General features: G+C 40.7%; 1 protein-coding gene across 1 annotated transcript in view; it reads left to right on the forward strand.

The window, feature by feature from the left end:
• The first annotated feature begins 387 nt into the window (after nucleotides 1–387).
• LOC147452224 (phosphate transporter PHO1-3-like) overlaps nucleotides 388–12520 on the forward strand; it is a 57577-nt gene continuing 45444 nt past the window's right edge. The window contains exons 1-2 of the mRNA XM_086517996.1: nucleotides 388–942; nucleotides 2482–2806. Of these exons, the coding sequence (XP_086374122.1) occupies nucleotides 652–942; nucleotides 2482–2806 (616 nt within the window). The 5' untranslated portion in view covers nucleotides 388–651. The remainder of the gene's footprint in view (nucleotides 943–2481; nucleotides 2807–12520) is intronic.

Raw genomic sequence — 12520 nt, forward strand, 5'->3', positions numbered from 1 at the left:
CGGCCAAGCATCATCATCAATAACAGTCGGCAACGAGGCCCCAAAAGTGATTGGAAAATGTTGTTTATAATGGGAAAGAGATCAATTTGAAGTGCTTACAATTGATGTCCTGAAAATAAGTACACAAAATATGGTGTAACGCGAGGCTTAATAAGGAATAATGGAATAAGGGCTTTAGGAATAAGAAAGCACTATAGTAGAGGCTTCAGGATTGACACTGCGCCGCTTTTTCTTGAAAAGCCCTAGAAGGAAGAGAGAAAGTGCTGGGCGGATAACCGAAGAGCGAGAGAGAGAATGCGTGCCTGTTGGGTCATTGTACGTCGCCTTTTATTAAGTAATGGCCGAGTATATGTGCGCGAGGCACGTCGAGAGAGAGAGAGAGAGAGAGAGAGGGAGACGCGCATGCGCAGCATCAGCCATTTGTACTTCCTGTGTAAAGGTGTTTTGTGTGAGGGGAGGAGAGCGCAGAGAAGTTTTTAACGTCGTAGGACCAATCCCAAGATACCTCATAGATCTATTGTCTACAGGACGAGCCTTGAGAGAGAGAGAGAGAGAGAGAGAGAGATTGCCCATGAGCGGCACAACGCTAATGACTACCTGTATATATTGAGCGCGAGCGCGCGCGCGAGAGAGAGAGAGAGAGAGAGAGAGATGGTGAAGTTCTCGAAGCAGCTGGAGCTGCAGCTGGTCCCGGAGTGGAGGGGCGCGTTCTGCGACTATTGGAAGCTCAAGAAGCACCTCAAGCGCGTGAAGGAACACGTCCTGAATGAGTGCCTGCTTCTGCAAGCTGCGCAAGTATATCACCATATTCAACAAGATCATGATCATGAGCAACAACAGCAGCCCACCATATCCAATAACAAAAATAAGAAGAAGCCGGCGCCCCCTCTCCTCACCAGACGAAAGCCCTTCTCTTCTCCCCCACCACCCGTACTCATCAAAGTTTGTTAACGCTCCTCCTTCATTGGTCTAATTTCCATAAGCATGCATCTATCCCCATTGTTCCCACGTGTATTCAGTGACATATGTATTTTCATGCTTTCAAATGCATATACACTATGTAATTAGCATCATAGTATAGTATGTATTTCCATGTCGATCTCTAAGCACTTGCATACTCCTCAATTACCATTCTTTATGTGCCTATTTATGTATGCATGGAGTCTTCAGCATTGCATTTACAATGCACGTGAATGAAAAAAATTGTAATTTGACTACACAAGGACTACACTACTAGCAATCGAAAGAGTTTTTTCCTTGAGCAATTCCATTTTCATGTTGCAAAAACATGCGTGAGAAAGCTTGATGAGAAGGAGAAGATATATGGAATTGATTTTAGGATTAGTTCATTCCTTCTCTATAGTGTGTAGATTTCAACAAAGAGGGATACTCACAGAGGGGGGAAGCATATATATATATATATATATATATATATATATATATATATATATATATATATATAAAATGAGAGAGAGAGAGAGAGAGAGATTTATTGGATTTCTTCCATGAGTTTGGTGATTATGAAAGTTGCACAAGCTATTACTTCCATAACAAGATGAAGTACTAAGTATTGTATTATGAGCACATCATGTCTATTAACAAAATTAATCTTTAGCTTGACTGCAACAAGTATAGAGATAGAAAGGTTGTGCCAAAGAAAAAAGACTTGAAGGTTTGGTAGTTAGACTTTTGTGAAATAACAATGTACTATCTCACATTTTTGCAAAGAAAGTGTAGGCTAGGTTAAAAGTAAAGCAATCATATCAAAATAGTTGGGCATTGATTCAATAGATATTGAACCATTTAAAGGTCAAATTTTCATCTAGCACAACCACACAATGTAATTTGTTGGGTATCATCATGGACATACCAATTCAAGGTAGCTCTATACTTCTAAACTATCCTACATAACCAAGATGATGATTGACATGGAGGTAGTGTTGCTTTTGGCTAGTAGTTGAGAGGTGCTCTAGTTGAGAGAATACGTGAAATTTTAGCTTCTGACGCTAGTATTGTTAATTACTCAAATCAGCTATCCTACAACTGACCTATTGGACTCTAGAGACACAATTTGACACAGACAGACAAACGGACAGATAGATAAATAGATGTTGACAATTAAAGAATGTACTTGTTCTTGTGTACCTTTGTGGTATGTCTGTATATGTAAGTACTTTCTTAGTCGTTACCTCGATCGTTACGACAATGAAAAACACACTAGATGTGTCAATGCACCAATACTAATTTTTGTGCCCTTTAGGACTCTATCTAGCTACAAGGTCTCTGCTAGATTTCATGCCATTTGGAAAAGTATGTAAGGAAATTAAAGGTTTACTCATCGATATGATACACCATTTACGTAAACAACTATGGCACTAGCACTACAAAATTTCATTATTTCAAGAAAGCATTATTATTACGTCGAAGAGATACGTGTGGTTTTAGGCTTCTTGCATAACATTATGCTCATATTGTTTGCAGGTACATCCTCATAAATCATCAATCCAAGGCAACTTAAAAATCTTTGAGACTCAAGTTCTTGAGCCTTTATGCAATGTCGAAGGTGAGATAGCCTTTTTCAAAACCTTGGATGAAGAATTGAACAAAGTGAATAGCTTCTATGCATCCAAGGAGGATGAATATATGAAGAGAATGGAATCTCTCAAGCACCAACTAATAAACCTTGTTGGCCTAAGAAGGACACTTGAAGATCGACAGACACCATCATCATCTCCCTCACTAGTCCCTGCATCCATGGGCCTCTTTCTATTGCCACAAAAATCGTCAATGAGTATACCCAAGAAGTGTAAGTATTTGAGCTTTTACCCTCTATTCATTTTCTAATAAGTAGCTAACTACGATATTAATTTTCCATGCTGGTTGCATTAGTGTGAAGTAAATGATAAATAAGTGTTTGTCAATGAAAGGCTTATAGAAAGCTAATTTTAAAGAGGTAGAGATACATCTATTACATATTACCAATATAAAGAGGCAATGGCTTACTACATGTCACAAAGAAAACTCAAGGCCGTGGGCGAAGAGATTCCTCTTTCGTTAAAAATATAGTTGGCCATAAATAAGTATGGAGGTTGATTATTGAGCTCTCCCACAAAGAGTGGTTGGAAGCTAGAGACGTGAATTGAAACATGTTCCCATTCATATAGCAGTTATGTAGTCTCATTCAAGGAAATCCTATTCCCATGACATAACCTAAGCCTCACCTAAGTGTCTTTTAATCTTTTCTACATGTGGCTAAAAGGAGTCTAAGAAATTTGGCTATAGTTGCACATGCAATGCCTACACTGATCAATCTACAACTTGAATCTGCTAAGTAAAAATGCCCATTGTATTCATGAGTCCATTGGACATTGTGCTAGGACTAATTAATTGTATTTTTTTCCCAAAAGCAATTCTTAAGCATCCACAAAAAAAAATTATGTACGAGTAAAAAGTGTAGCTTAAATATCATACTACACAAATCTAATACTAGAGCAAGAATTGAGCAAGAAATTTCCATCACACATCAAACCAAGTAGAAGATTTAAGACATTGTGAAAACGACCCTTATGTTTTAAAGACCCAACCAAATCTATCTATGTTCCCAAAGATGGCTAGTTCACCAGAAACGTGCGCTTCTATTTTTTATGAAAGGTACCTTTTTTATTTTTCTCAAGTGTTTCACATATTCTTTGGTCAATGTCATGGAATGGAGAGTGTTTAAAGATTCTATCCAAATCTATATAGTCAACCGATTAGAGGTATCCAATGCATCATGAAAATGGGATTTGTAAATTGAAACAAATATTTTTCAGGGAAAAATTGGGTTGCATTTGTCCCCTTACAAGTTGACTTATATATCACCATGTAGCTATGGATGAGTGGAAGCTTGTCTCAAAATCCTTTAAATTTTGGAGGGAATTTGGAAAAAGGTTTACTATATGTTCAATTTGTTTTCCATAGAGGGCTCTTTTGAGATCCCAAATTTCCCCTAATTGTACGTACGTAGTTTTGAACATTTATCAAGCACATATGTGCATGGATTGTTGGACAAATCATTGAATTTGTATCTTCAATTTATGTTGCTTAATGGGCTTGGCACACCTCTCTAAGGTATTTCACTTCTCTTTGTTACCCATGATACCCTTATATACTTACTCATAAAAATGTAAAAACACTTATATTTATCTTCATTCTTGTTATTAGAGGATCTTGGACAAAATATACATTTTTGGAAGCAAGGCTACCTGATTATCTCATTGATTATGGCCTTTTGCACTTATCTGAGTTTTCGTTTAGAAATTTGGAAACATTTTAAACTATATTTTGTCCTTGGATCAGTCTCTTGGGGTTCATAGCTCTATGACCTCTTCAAACCTAACCTTTTTGCAATCACTACTAGGTAATGCTCTTGAAGACGTGTATGTCTCATGTCATGTCATGCACTTTGCCTTGTGCAAAGTGGCTTAAAGAGAAGCTTGAAAGAAGATTTGTACACTTGTGATGTCACTTTTTGTAGTGTTTTGTGCTTGAAACATGCATATTCTCTAGTGAGTTGAAAGAAGCTTTGTACTTATGATGTCCCTTTTAGGAAATCTTTAATTATTTTTGAAGTGCTTGGACAATTTGATATGCTCAAAACATGTATTTCTCTAGCTATTTTGAGGATCAATTGCAACTTGCCAGATAGTGGTATTTGTGGCCGTATGCACACCTCATCTTTAAGAATTCTTTATACTTTTAGATTTTAAATGATTGATAAGTTCACAAGGCATTTATGGGTTTACTATGTGAAAGAAAAGTCTAAACTTGTTATGTGCTTTCTGAAAATATGTTGGTATTGTGGGCACAATTTGATGGAGGAAGGGTGGGATATGTCTCATAATATTGATAAATTTATGGTAGCATGTGGCATAAATTGCTTATGCAAAGCGGAGTTGTTGAGTAGAACTAGGTGCTTGTGGAAATTGCATGATGCGTAGTTAAAAGTGAGGCCTTGCCACATGCTTTCTAGGTAGAGGCTATACTGAGTTAGATATAATTAATAGTTGTCCCACCAAAGCCTTATGATTTTCCACTCTTTATGATGCTTGGTAATATGATAGGAAGATGAACATTTCTCATTTGCATGCTCTTTGCAATTATTTGTATTTTTTGCATAGTGTGCTTGTGCTCTAGAAACATCACACAAAATTAGACCACAACCTATTATATCTTTGTTGGATTCATTTCAAAATGCAGAGGTTACATGTTGGCTAGTGGGGTTATGGTTTTGTGAAGGATAATGTTGATCATTTGCCTTGATTATCGTGTATTAAGCAGACAAATTGTCCTTGACAAGATTTTTACAACACTTTGTTGCCCTTTTTTTAGTCGTGTGCCATGAAATGCAAATGTTCATGTAACATTTAATGGCCTAATAACTTATGTGTAGCGGAAATTAGCATGAACATAGTGGGCATTTCACTAGAATAGATTCCTAATGAGAATTACAAGAGTGCTTGGGTGGAGAGAGCAACAAAAAGCATAACACCTAGTTAGATAGCATCGACAATACTTTCAAAAGAGAGAGAAATTAAGCTATTGACAACAGTTGAGGACCGGATTTGCATGGAGCCGGTCCCCCCTCCAAAAGGCTTTGTATTATGGTTTCTCCCATCAAGAGAGACATTGTACAATACAATTCTTTGTGTTCCTTCAAGACTAGCTAGTGCAATGAAGATGGAAGCTTCATGCACTAAGCAAAACACTTATTAATCAAACACAACTTGAATTATCCCCGTTCTCAGACCCAAGACCTCACACACCTTTGAAGATGGTGAGAGCTAGCAGGGTATGAGAGTAGATTGAGAGGAAGAAGGAGTATCTTACGAGAAAGATGTACATCTCCTCACATAATCACTCATATTAGCATAGCTTAGCTTAGTAATTAGCTTGGTAGAGAAGATGAGCATGCATGGAAGCTTGGCTCTTGGTTGGATTTGCATCCACATGCCAAGAGAGTGTTGATGTAGGCTTCTATCTCACAAGCTTGGAGTAGGTGATGAGCTCTCCATTAAAGCTTGGGAGGAGATAGAGTATTCTTTCTTCACACATGGTCAAGTGTGTGTGTGTGTGTGTGTGTGTGTGTGTGTCAATGCCAAGCAAAAATCAGCCCCCTCTCTCTCTTGGGCGAGCCCTTCCTGCTAAATTGGTTTGGCTTTTGCCTCATTAATTGGACCTCCCCAAGTCAAGCCAATGGGTGTTAAGCAGCATAAGTGATAGCCTTCTGACATGTGTCCCCCTTTCCCCTTTTGTGAGAGCTTTAGGTAATTAAATAATTAAACTAAACTCTCATTGGACCCCTTTGCCTCCTGGCCAATAGGAATCAGGCAAGCCATTGGGCTCCTGTATGCTCATTGGACCCCTTGGGAGACTGCCCAATAGTCTTCTAGGAGACTTAATTCTCATTGGTTTATTTCATTAAATGTTTTTAAATTAATTAAACTAGATTTACTCTAGCTTAATTCTCATTGGTCCACTTCAAGGGTCTTCCAATAGGAATTGGGCACACCTTGTGGGCATCTGGCCTAGGGACCTGACATGTGTCCCTCATTCCCTTTGTGTAAAGGGAGCATGTGTGTGTGTGTGTGTGGCTTTCTCTCTCATCCCCTACCTTTAGGGCTCGCCCCCTCCCATGTAGGGATGTGCAAAGACTTTTAGGGCACACACAAAGCATCCAATTTTCCCTAGGGTTGACCTTTGGACACAACCTTTGAATTTTGGAACCTTAGCATTTTGGAAGTCTTAATGGGCTGAACCTTAGGGTCTTTTTAGCCCATTGTTGCACATGGCTCTTTTGCAGATGGCCCCCCCTTTGGATCCCTATTTTTTGTCCTTTGGATCCCTACTGTGGCCGGTCTCCTAGCTTAACCAATATTCTAACTTTTTCTCCCCTGGCCTTCCCCACATTAAATGATCAGTTTAATATGAGAAAATCATTTAGGAGAATTAGATATTGATTATTATGACATTACCTCTCTCTTGAAATCATAGTCGTCCTCGACTATGGTGTAGAGAAGATAAAGCATGTTCGTGAGTCCTTTTCTTAGCGGGTAGAGGATCCCTATGTTACCCTACGACATCATTCCACAATGGATGACTAGTCCATTTGGCGCTTGAGAGCCTGAGGCTGCCGCAAGCATGTCTGCACATTAGTCCTATCAGTCTTCCATAGTAGAGTGACAAGCTCTACTTGGTGTTTGGGAGACGTCGTCTCCGCAAACTTGATCTAAGCATGCATACTACTTCATTTTTGTGCACAAATAAAGAAAAAGAGAGTCTTATAAGACAAAAATTTTGTTCATTTTTAACATTTTGTACATTTGCTTACTCTTGGGAAGCATTGTAAGCATTGACAAGGTTTAGGTTATCCTTTAATTGTATGCCTTGCATCCATCTAGCATCTTCAAAAGGATAATTCTTAAACTTAATAAGATATCGTCGAATAGTCTTACCGCCTCTTAGTACCTTGTCTTCATGTCGGAGAATGGACTCGGGCTGCAGCACCTCTTCTTGGTCCTCGATCTCCGGTGGGTCTTCAATAGTTAGTTCTTGAGGTGGCTCTCCTTTGTAAGGCTTTAATAGGCTCACATGAAAAGAATTGTGTATGAGCCAATGATTGGGCAACTTGAGTTGATAGGCCATCTCATTGATTGGCCTAAGAATCTGAAAGGGACCATAGTACCTTTTTGCTAGTTTAGCATAGTACTTTTGGTGGCCCGTAGGATTCTTGCTTGTCGTGTGCTTCAATCGAGCCTTGGGAAACTTTAACAAGACCCAATCGTTTTCTTTAAAGGCTTGAAACTTGAAATATTACCTGGAGGTGTTGCTTGTGTTCCTCCAATGAATTAGAGTAGATGATAATATCATCAAAGAACACTCCAGTGAAGGTTCGATGAGGCCTGAACAGCTTCTCCATCAAGCGGTTGAATGTGGCTGGTGCATTGGTCAAGCCAAAAGGCATGACAATGTATTCGTAAAGACCAAATGTAGTACGAAATGCGGTCTTTACAATGTCTTGATCAACTATCCTTATTCAATGATAGCCACTTTTTAGGTCAATCCTACTGAAGTAGGTCGATCCTTGTAGCTTATCAAATAGGTCTTCTACCCGTGGAACGGGAAACCTATTCTTGATAGTGATCCTATTTAGTGCTCTATAGTCGACACACATACGATATGTGCCGTCTTTCTTTTGCACTAATAGCACAGGTGAGCAAAATGGAGATGAGCTTGGCCTAACCATACCCTTCTCAACTAACTCATGCACTTGCCGCATAATCTCCTCTTAATGTTGAGCTTGAGAAACTCTATAAGGAGGTTTATTAGGCGGTGAACTTCCTGGAAGAAGTTCAATTGCATGGTCATCATTACCTTGTTTAGGAGGTAGCTCACAAGGGATGTCGTCAATAAAAACATCTTGAAACCCCTTGAGAAAATTGGATAACTCTAATTCCTTTTGGTTGCTTTTATTTTCTTTTGTTAAAGCATTAGGTTCATTTTGAGAATCTTTAACAAAAATCATGTACATGGAAATAGAGCTCTTTATTGACTTATTGAAAGCTGGTGTATGTACAATGGGGATGGTGTTACCCATTTCCTTAGCATCTATATACATGTCTTTTTCCCTGAACTTAAAGGAGATTCTCCTTTCAGGAAATTTAACATCGGCAGCCAGGCGGTCAAACCATGGTGCCCCTAGGATTACATCCTCATGCTTGAGAGGAGAGATAAAGAATTCCTCTTTGTCCACATAGCCTTGGACATGAAGCCTCAATTTCCCAATTAAGGGAGTGGCTGAAGCTTCTTGCCCCTTGAAGTCACTGTCTGCGGGTAGGACATCTCCCATCTCGTAGGATTGTATTCCTAGCTTGGTGGCCAACTCTATAGATATAAAATTGTGAGTAGAACCAGGGTCAAAGAGAATAAAAGCATCATGTTCTCTTACCTTTCCCCAAGCATGGCATAGAGGAGATCCTTTGTGGTGAGTTTGGTGAGTCTCCTCCTCTTGGATTTCAACCAAGGAAGCTCTAGGAGGATCTTGGCGGCTGTTCTTTTGGGTACAAGCGCGGTACGCATGCCCTTGTTCGCCACACTTGAAACACCGGTTATCCTTACGATAACGCTCAAGCTCTTCAGGAGAGAGTTTATTCTTACCTTTGTAAACTCCCTTCTCTTTAGCTTTGTTGGAGTTGCCCTTAGGAGACTTTTGGACATTGTCCTTCCCCTTAGGCTCATTGGAACCCTTGTTTTCCGGGGGCTTATTATTTCTTTTTGCCCCCATTTGGAAATTGATTCGAGAGGCGACCATAGTGTGGTGTATTACCGCCGATATGGTACGTGGTCTTTGGGAGTTGACATACTCCGCCATTTCTTCGGTTAAGCCTGCACAAAATTGTTGCTTTTGCTCTCCAAAATCCAACCTTTTGAAGACAGTGGCTTTGAGTTGTAGGTCCCAAAACTTGTCTACTTATTTGTGGATGGATTCATAGGGAGAGAGCTTTAAGCTTTGCCATTCGGTGAGTACTTTGTCTTTGGCATCGGTGGCCAAAAATTGCTTCATAATGGAAGCTCTTAAAGCCTTCCATGTTCGTGGAGCTTCACCATTGGCTCGTAGGCTAGACCACCATTGTCTGGCGGACTTTTGAAAGTGCATAGCTACATGGCGTAGCTTAGAGGACTCCGTGAAGCCCTCATCTCCAAACGCCGCATCGAATTGCTGGATAAAGGCCAAGACTTTGTCCGTACGTAGCACCAAAGGTACCATCATAGGTAAGGAAAGAGATGCTCTTCCCTCCCTCTTTGAATTTATTCAACTTGGACGACCTCTTCCATGTGGCATAGGATTTCCTATGGCCTCTTCTTTTTGATGGTTCAAAGGTTGGACCATCACTTTCTTCAGAGGGTGAAGAATTTGAAGAAGGTGGAGAAGAGGGTGACCTCTTTCTCGCCTTTTTCTTGTCTTGATCTTTGTCATCTTCACCATAGTTTTCATAAGAGGAAGAGGATGAAGAAGATGGAGAAGAGGGTGTCCTCTTTCTCGCCTTTTTCTTCTCTTGCTTTTTATCATCCCTCTTTGAATTATGGCGTGGAGAAGAGTGTGATGGTCTTCTCCGCTTTGGTGGTGATGGAGAGCGTTTAGCCCGCCGTCTTCGTGGAGCCATCTCCGCCGAGGTGGCGGGAGACTCGCTTCTTTCTCGTTCCTTCGGTGGAGGCTCTTGAGTTCTCCTTTGGGAAGGAGATGCATCATCAAGAAGTAAATTCTTGAGCCCTTCATATGGATTCTCTTCTTCTTCCCGAATCGGAGAGAGACCTCTTTTGGTAGTCTCACAAGGAGGCTTCCTAGGTGTTCTCTCGTCATGGTGATGAGCTTGGAGAATCCCGTGAGCACGGAGCTGCCGTTGCACTTCACTTTGGAGAGATGGATTGCCCATGGCTTGTTGAAGCCTAGAAACAAGATAGTTAACAAGCATTGAAGCATCATTAGTAGATTGCTCATGAGCAAAATCAAAGTTATCAACATTAATTTCACTCTCTTTACTATTGTCAGCCATTCTAACAACTTTTAGGTGTAAACTTTTTAGGTGTACTTTGGCACTTCAAGCCCTAGTTGCTACTCCTCTTTACCCCTTTAGAAAAAGCACTCAAGCTACTGTACCCGCGGCTCGAATACCATTAATTGCAAGGAATAGAAGAGAGGGTCTTTCGACACCAAAACAGCACCGGCTCCTGTCAAGCTTCTAATAGCTCAATAGTGGTTAAGCCGTAGGCAAGCCCCGTAGGACTCCACTATTAAGACCATAGCTCTCGACGGTGATGCCCCGTTAACTGCACGAAGGCAGGCGCACTGCAAGGCTGAAAAATCCCTATTCTACTTACTCACAGGCAATTAATAATACCAACTATTTGTAGCTAGCTTGAGGACCTCCCTTCTTGAGCAAGAAAAGAGAAACCTTGAGCTCTGATACCAATGTAACATTTAATGGCCTAATAACTTATGTGTAGCGGAAATTAGCATGAACATAGTGGGCATTTCATTAGAATAGATTCCTAATGAGAATTACAAGAGTGCTTGGGTGGAGAGAGCAACAAAAAGCATAACACCTAGTTAGATAGCATCGACAATACTTTCAAAAGAGAGAGAAATTAAGCTATTGACAACAGTTGAGGACCGGATTTGCATGGAGCCGGTCCCCCCTCCAAAAGGCTTTGTATTATGGTTTCTCCCATCAAGAGAGACATTGTTCAATAAAATTCTTTGTGTTCCTTCAAGACTAGCTAGTGCAATGAAGATGGAAGCTTCATGCACTAAGCAAAACACTTAATCAAACAGAACTTGAATTATCCCCGTTCTCAGACCCAAGACCTCACACACCTTTGAAGATGGTGAGAGCTAGCAGGGTATGAGAGTAGATTGAGAGGAAGAAGGAGTATCTTACGAGAAAGATGTACATCTCCTCACATAATCACTCATATTAGCATAGCTTAGCTTAGTAGAGAAGATGAGCATGCATGGAAGCTTGGCTCTTGGTTGGATTTGCATCCACATGCCAAGAGAGTGTTGATGTAAGCTTCTATCTCACAAGCTTGGAGTAGTGATGAGCTCTCCATTAAAGCTTGGGAGGAGATAGAGTATTCTTTCTTCACACATGGTCAAGTGTGAGTGTGTGTGTGTCAATGCCAAGCAAAAATCAGTCCCCTCTCTCTCTCTTGGGCGAGCCCTTCCTGCTAAATTGGTCTGGCTTTTGCCTCATTGGACCTCCCCAAGTCAAGCCAATGGATGTTAAGCAGCATAAGTGATAGCCTTCTGACATGTGTCCCCCTTTCCCCTTTTGTGAGAGCTTTAGGTAATTAAATAATTAAACTAAGCTCTCATTGGACCCCTTTGCCTCCTGGCCAATAGGAATCAGGCAAGCCATTGGGCTCCTGTATGCTCATTGGACCCCTTGGGAGACTGCCCAATAGTCTTCTAGGAGACTTAATTCTCATTGGTTTCTTTTATTAAATGTTTTTAAATTAATTAAACTAGATTTGCTCTAGCTTAATTCTCATTGGTCCACTTCAAGGGTGTTCCAATAGGAATTGGGCACACCTTGTGGGCATCTGGCCTAGGGAGCTGACATGTGTCCCTCATTCCCTTTGTGTAAAGGGAGCCTGTGTGTGTGTGTGGCTTTCTCTCTCATCCCCTACCTTTAGGGCTCGCCCCCTCCCATGTAGGGATGTGCAAAGACTTTTAGGGCACACACAAAGCATCCAATTTTCCCTAGGGTTGACCTTTGCACACAACCTTTGAATTTTGGAACCTTAGCATTTTGGAAGTCTTAATGGGCTGAACCTTAGGGTCTTTTTAGCCCATTGTTGCACATGGCTCTTTTGCAGATGGCCCCCCCTTTGGATCCCTATTTTCCCTCCTTTGGATCCCTACTGTGGCCGTTCTGATAGCTTAACCAATATTCTAGCTTTTTCTCCCCTGGCCTTCCCC

This window comes from Adiantum capillus-veneris, chromosome 8 (assembly GCF_014529385.1).
Source record: "Adiantum capillus-veneris isolate H3 chromosome 8, ASM1452938v2, whole genome shotgun sequence".
Lineage (NCBI taxonomy): Eukaryota > Viridiplantae > Streptophyta > Polypodiopsida > Polypodiales > Pteridaceae > Adiantum > Adiantum capillus-veneris.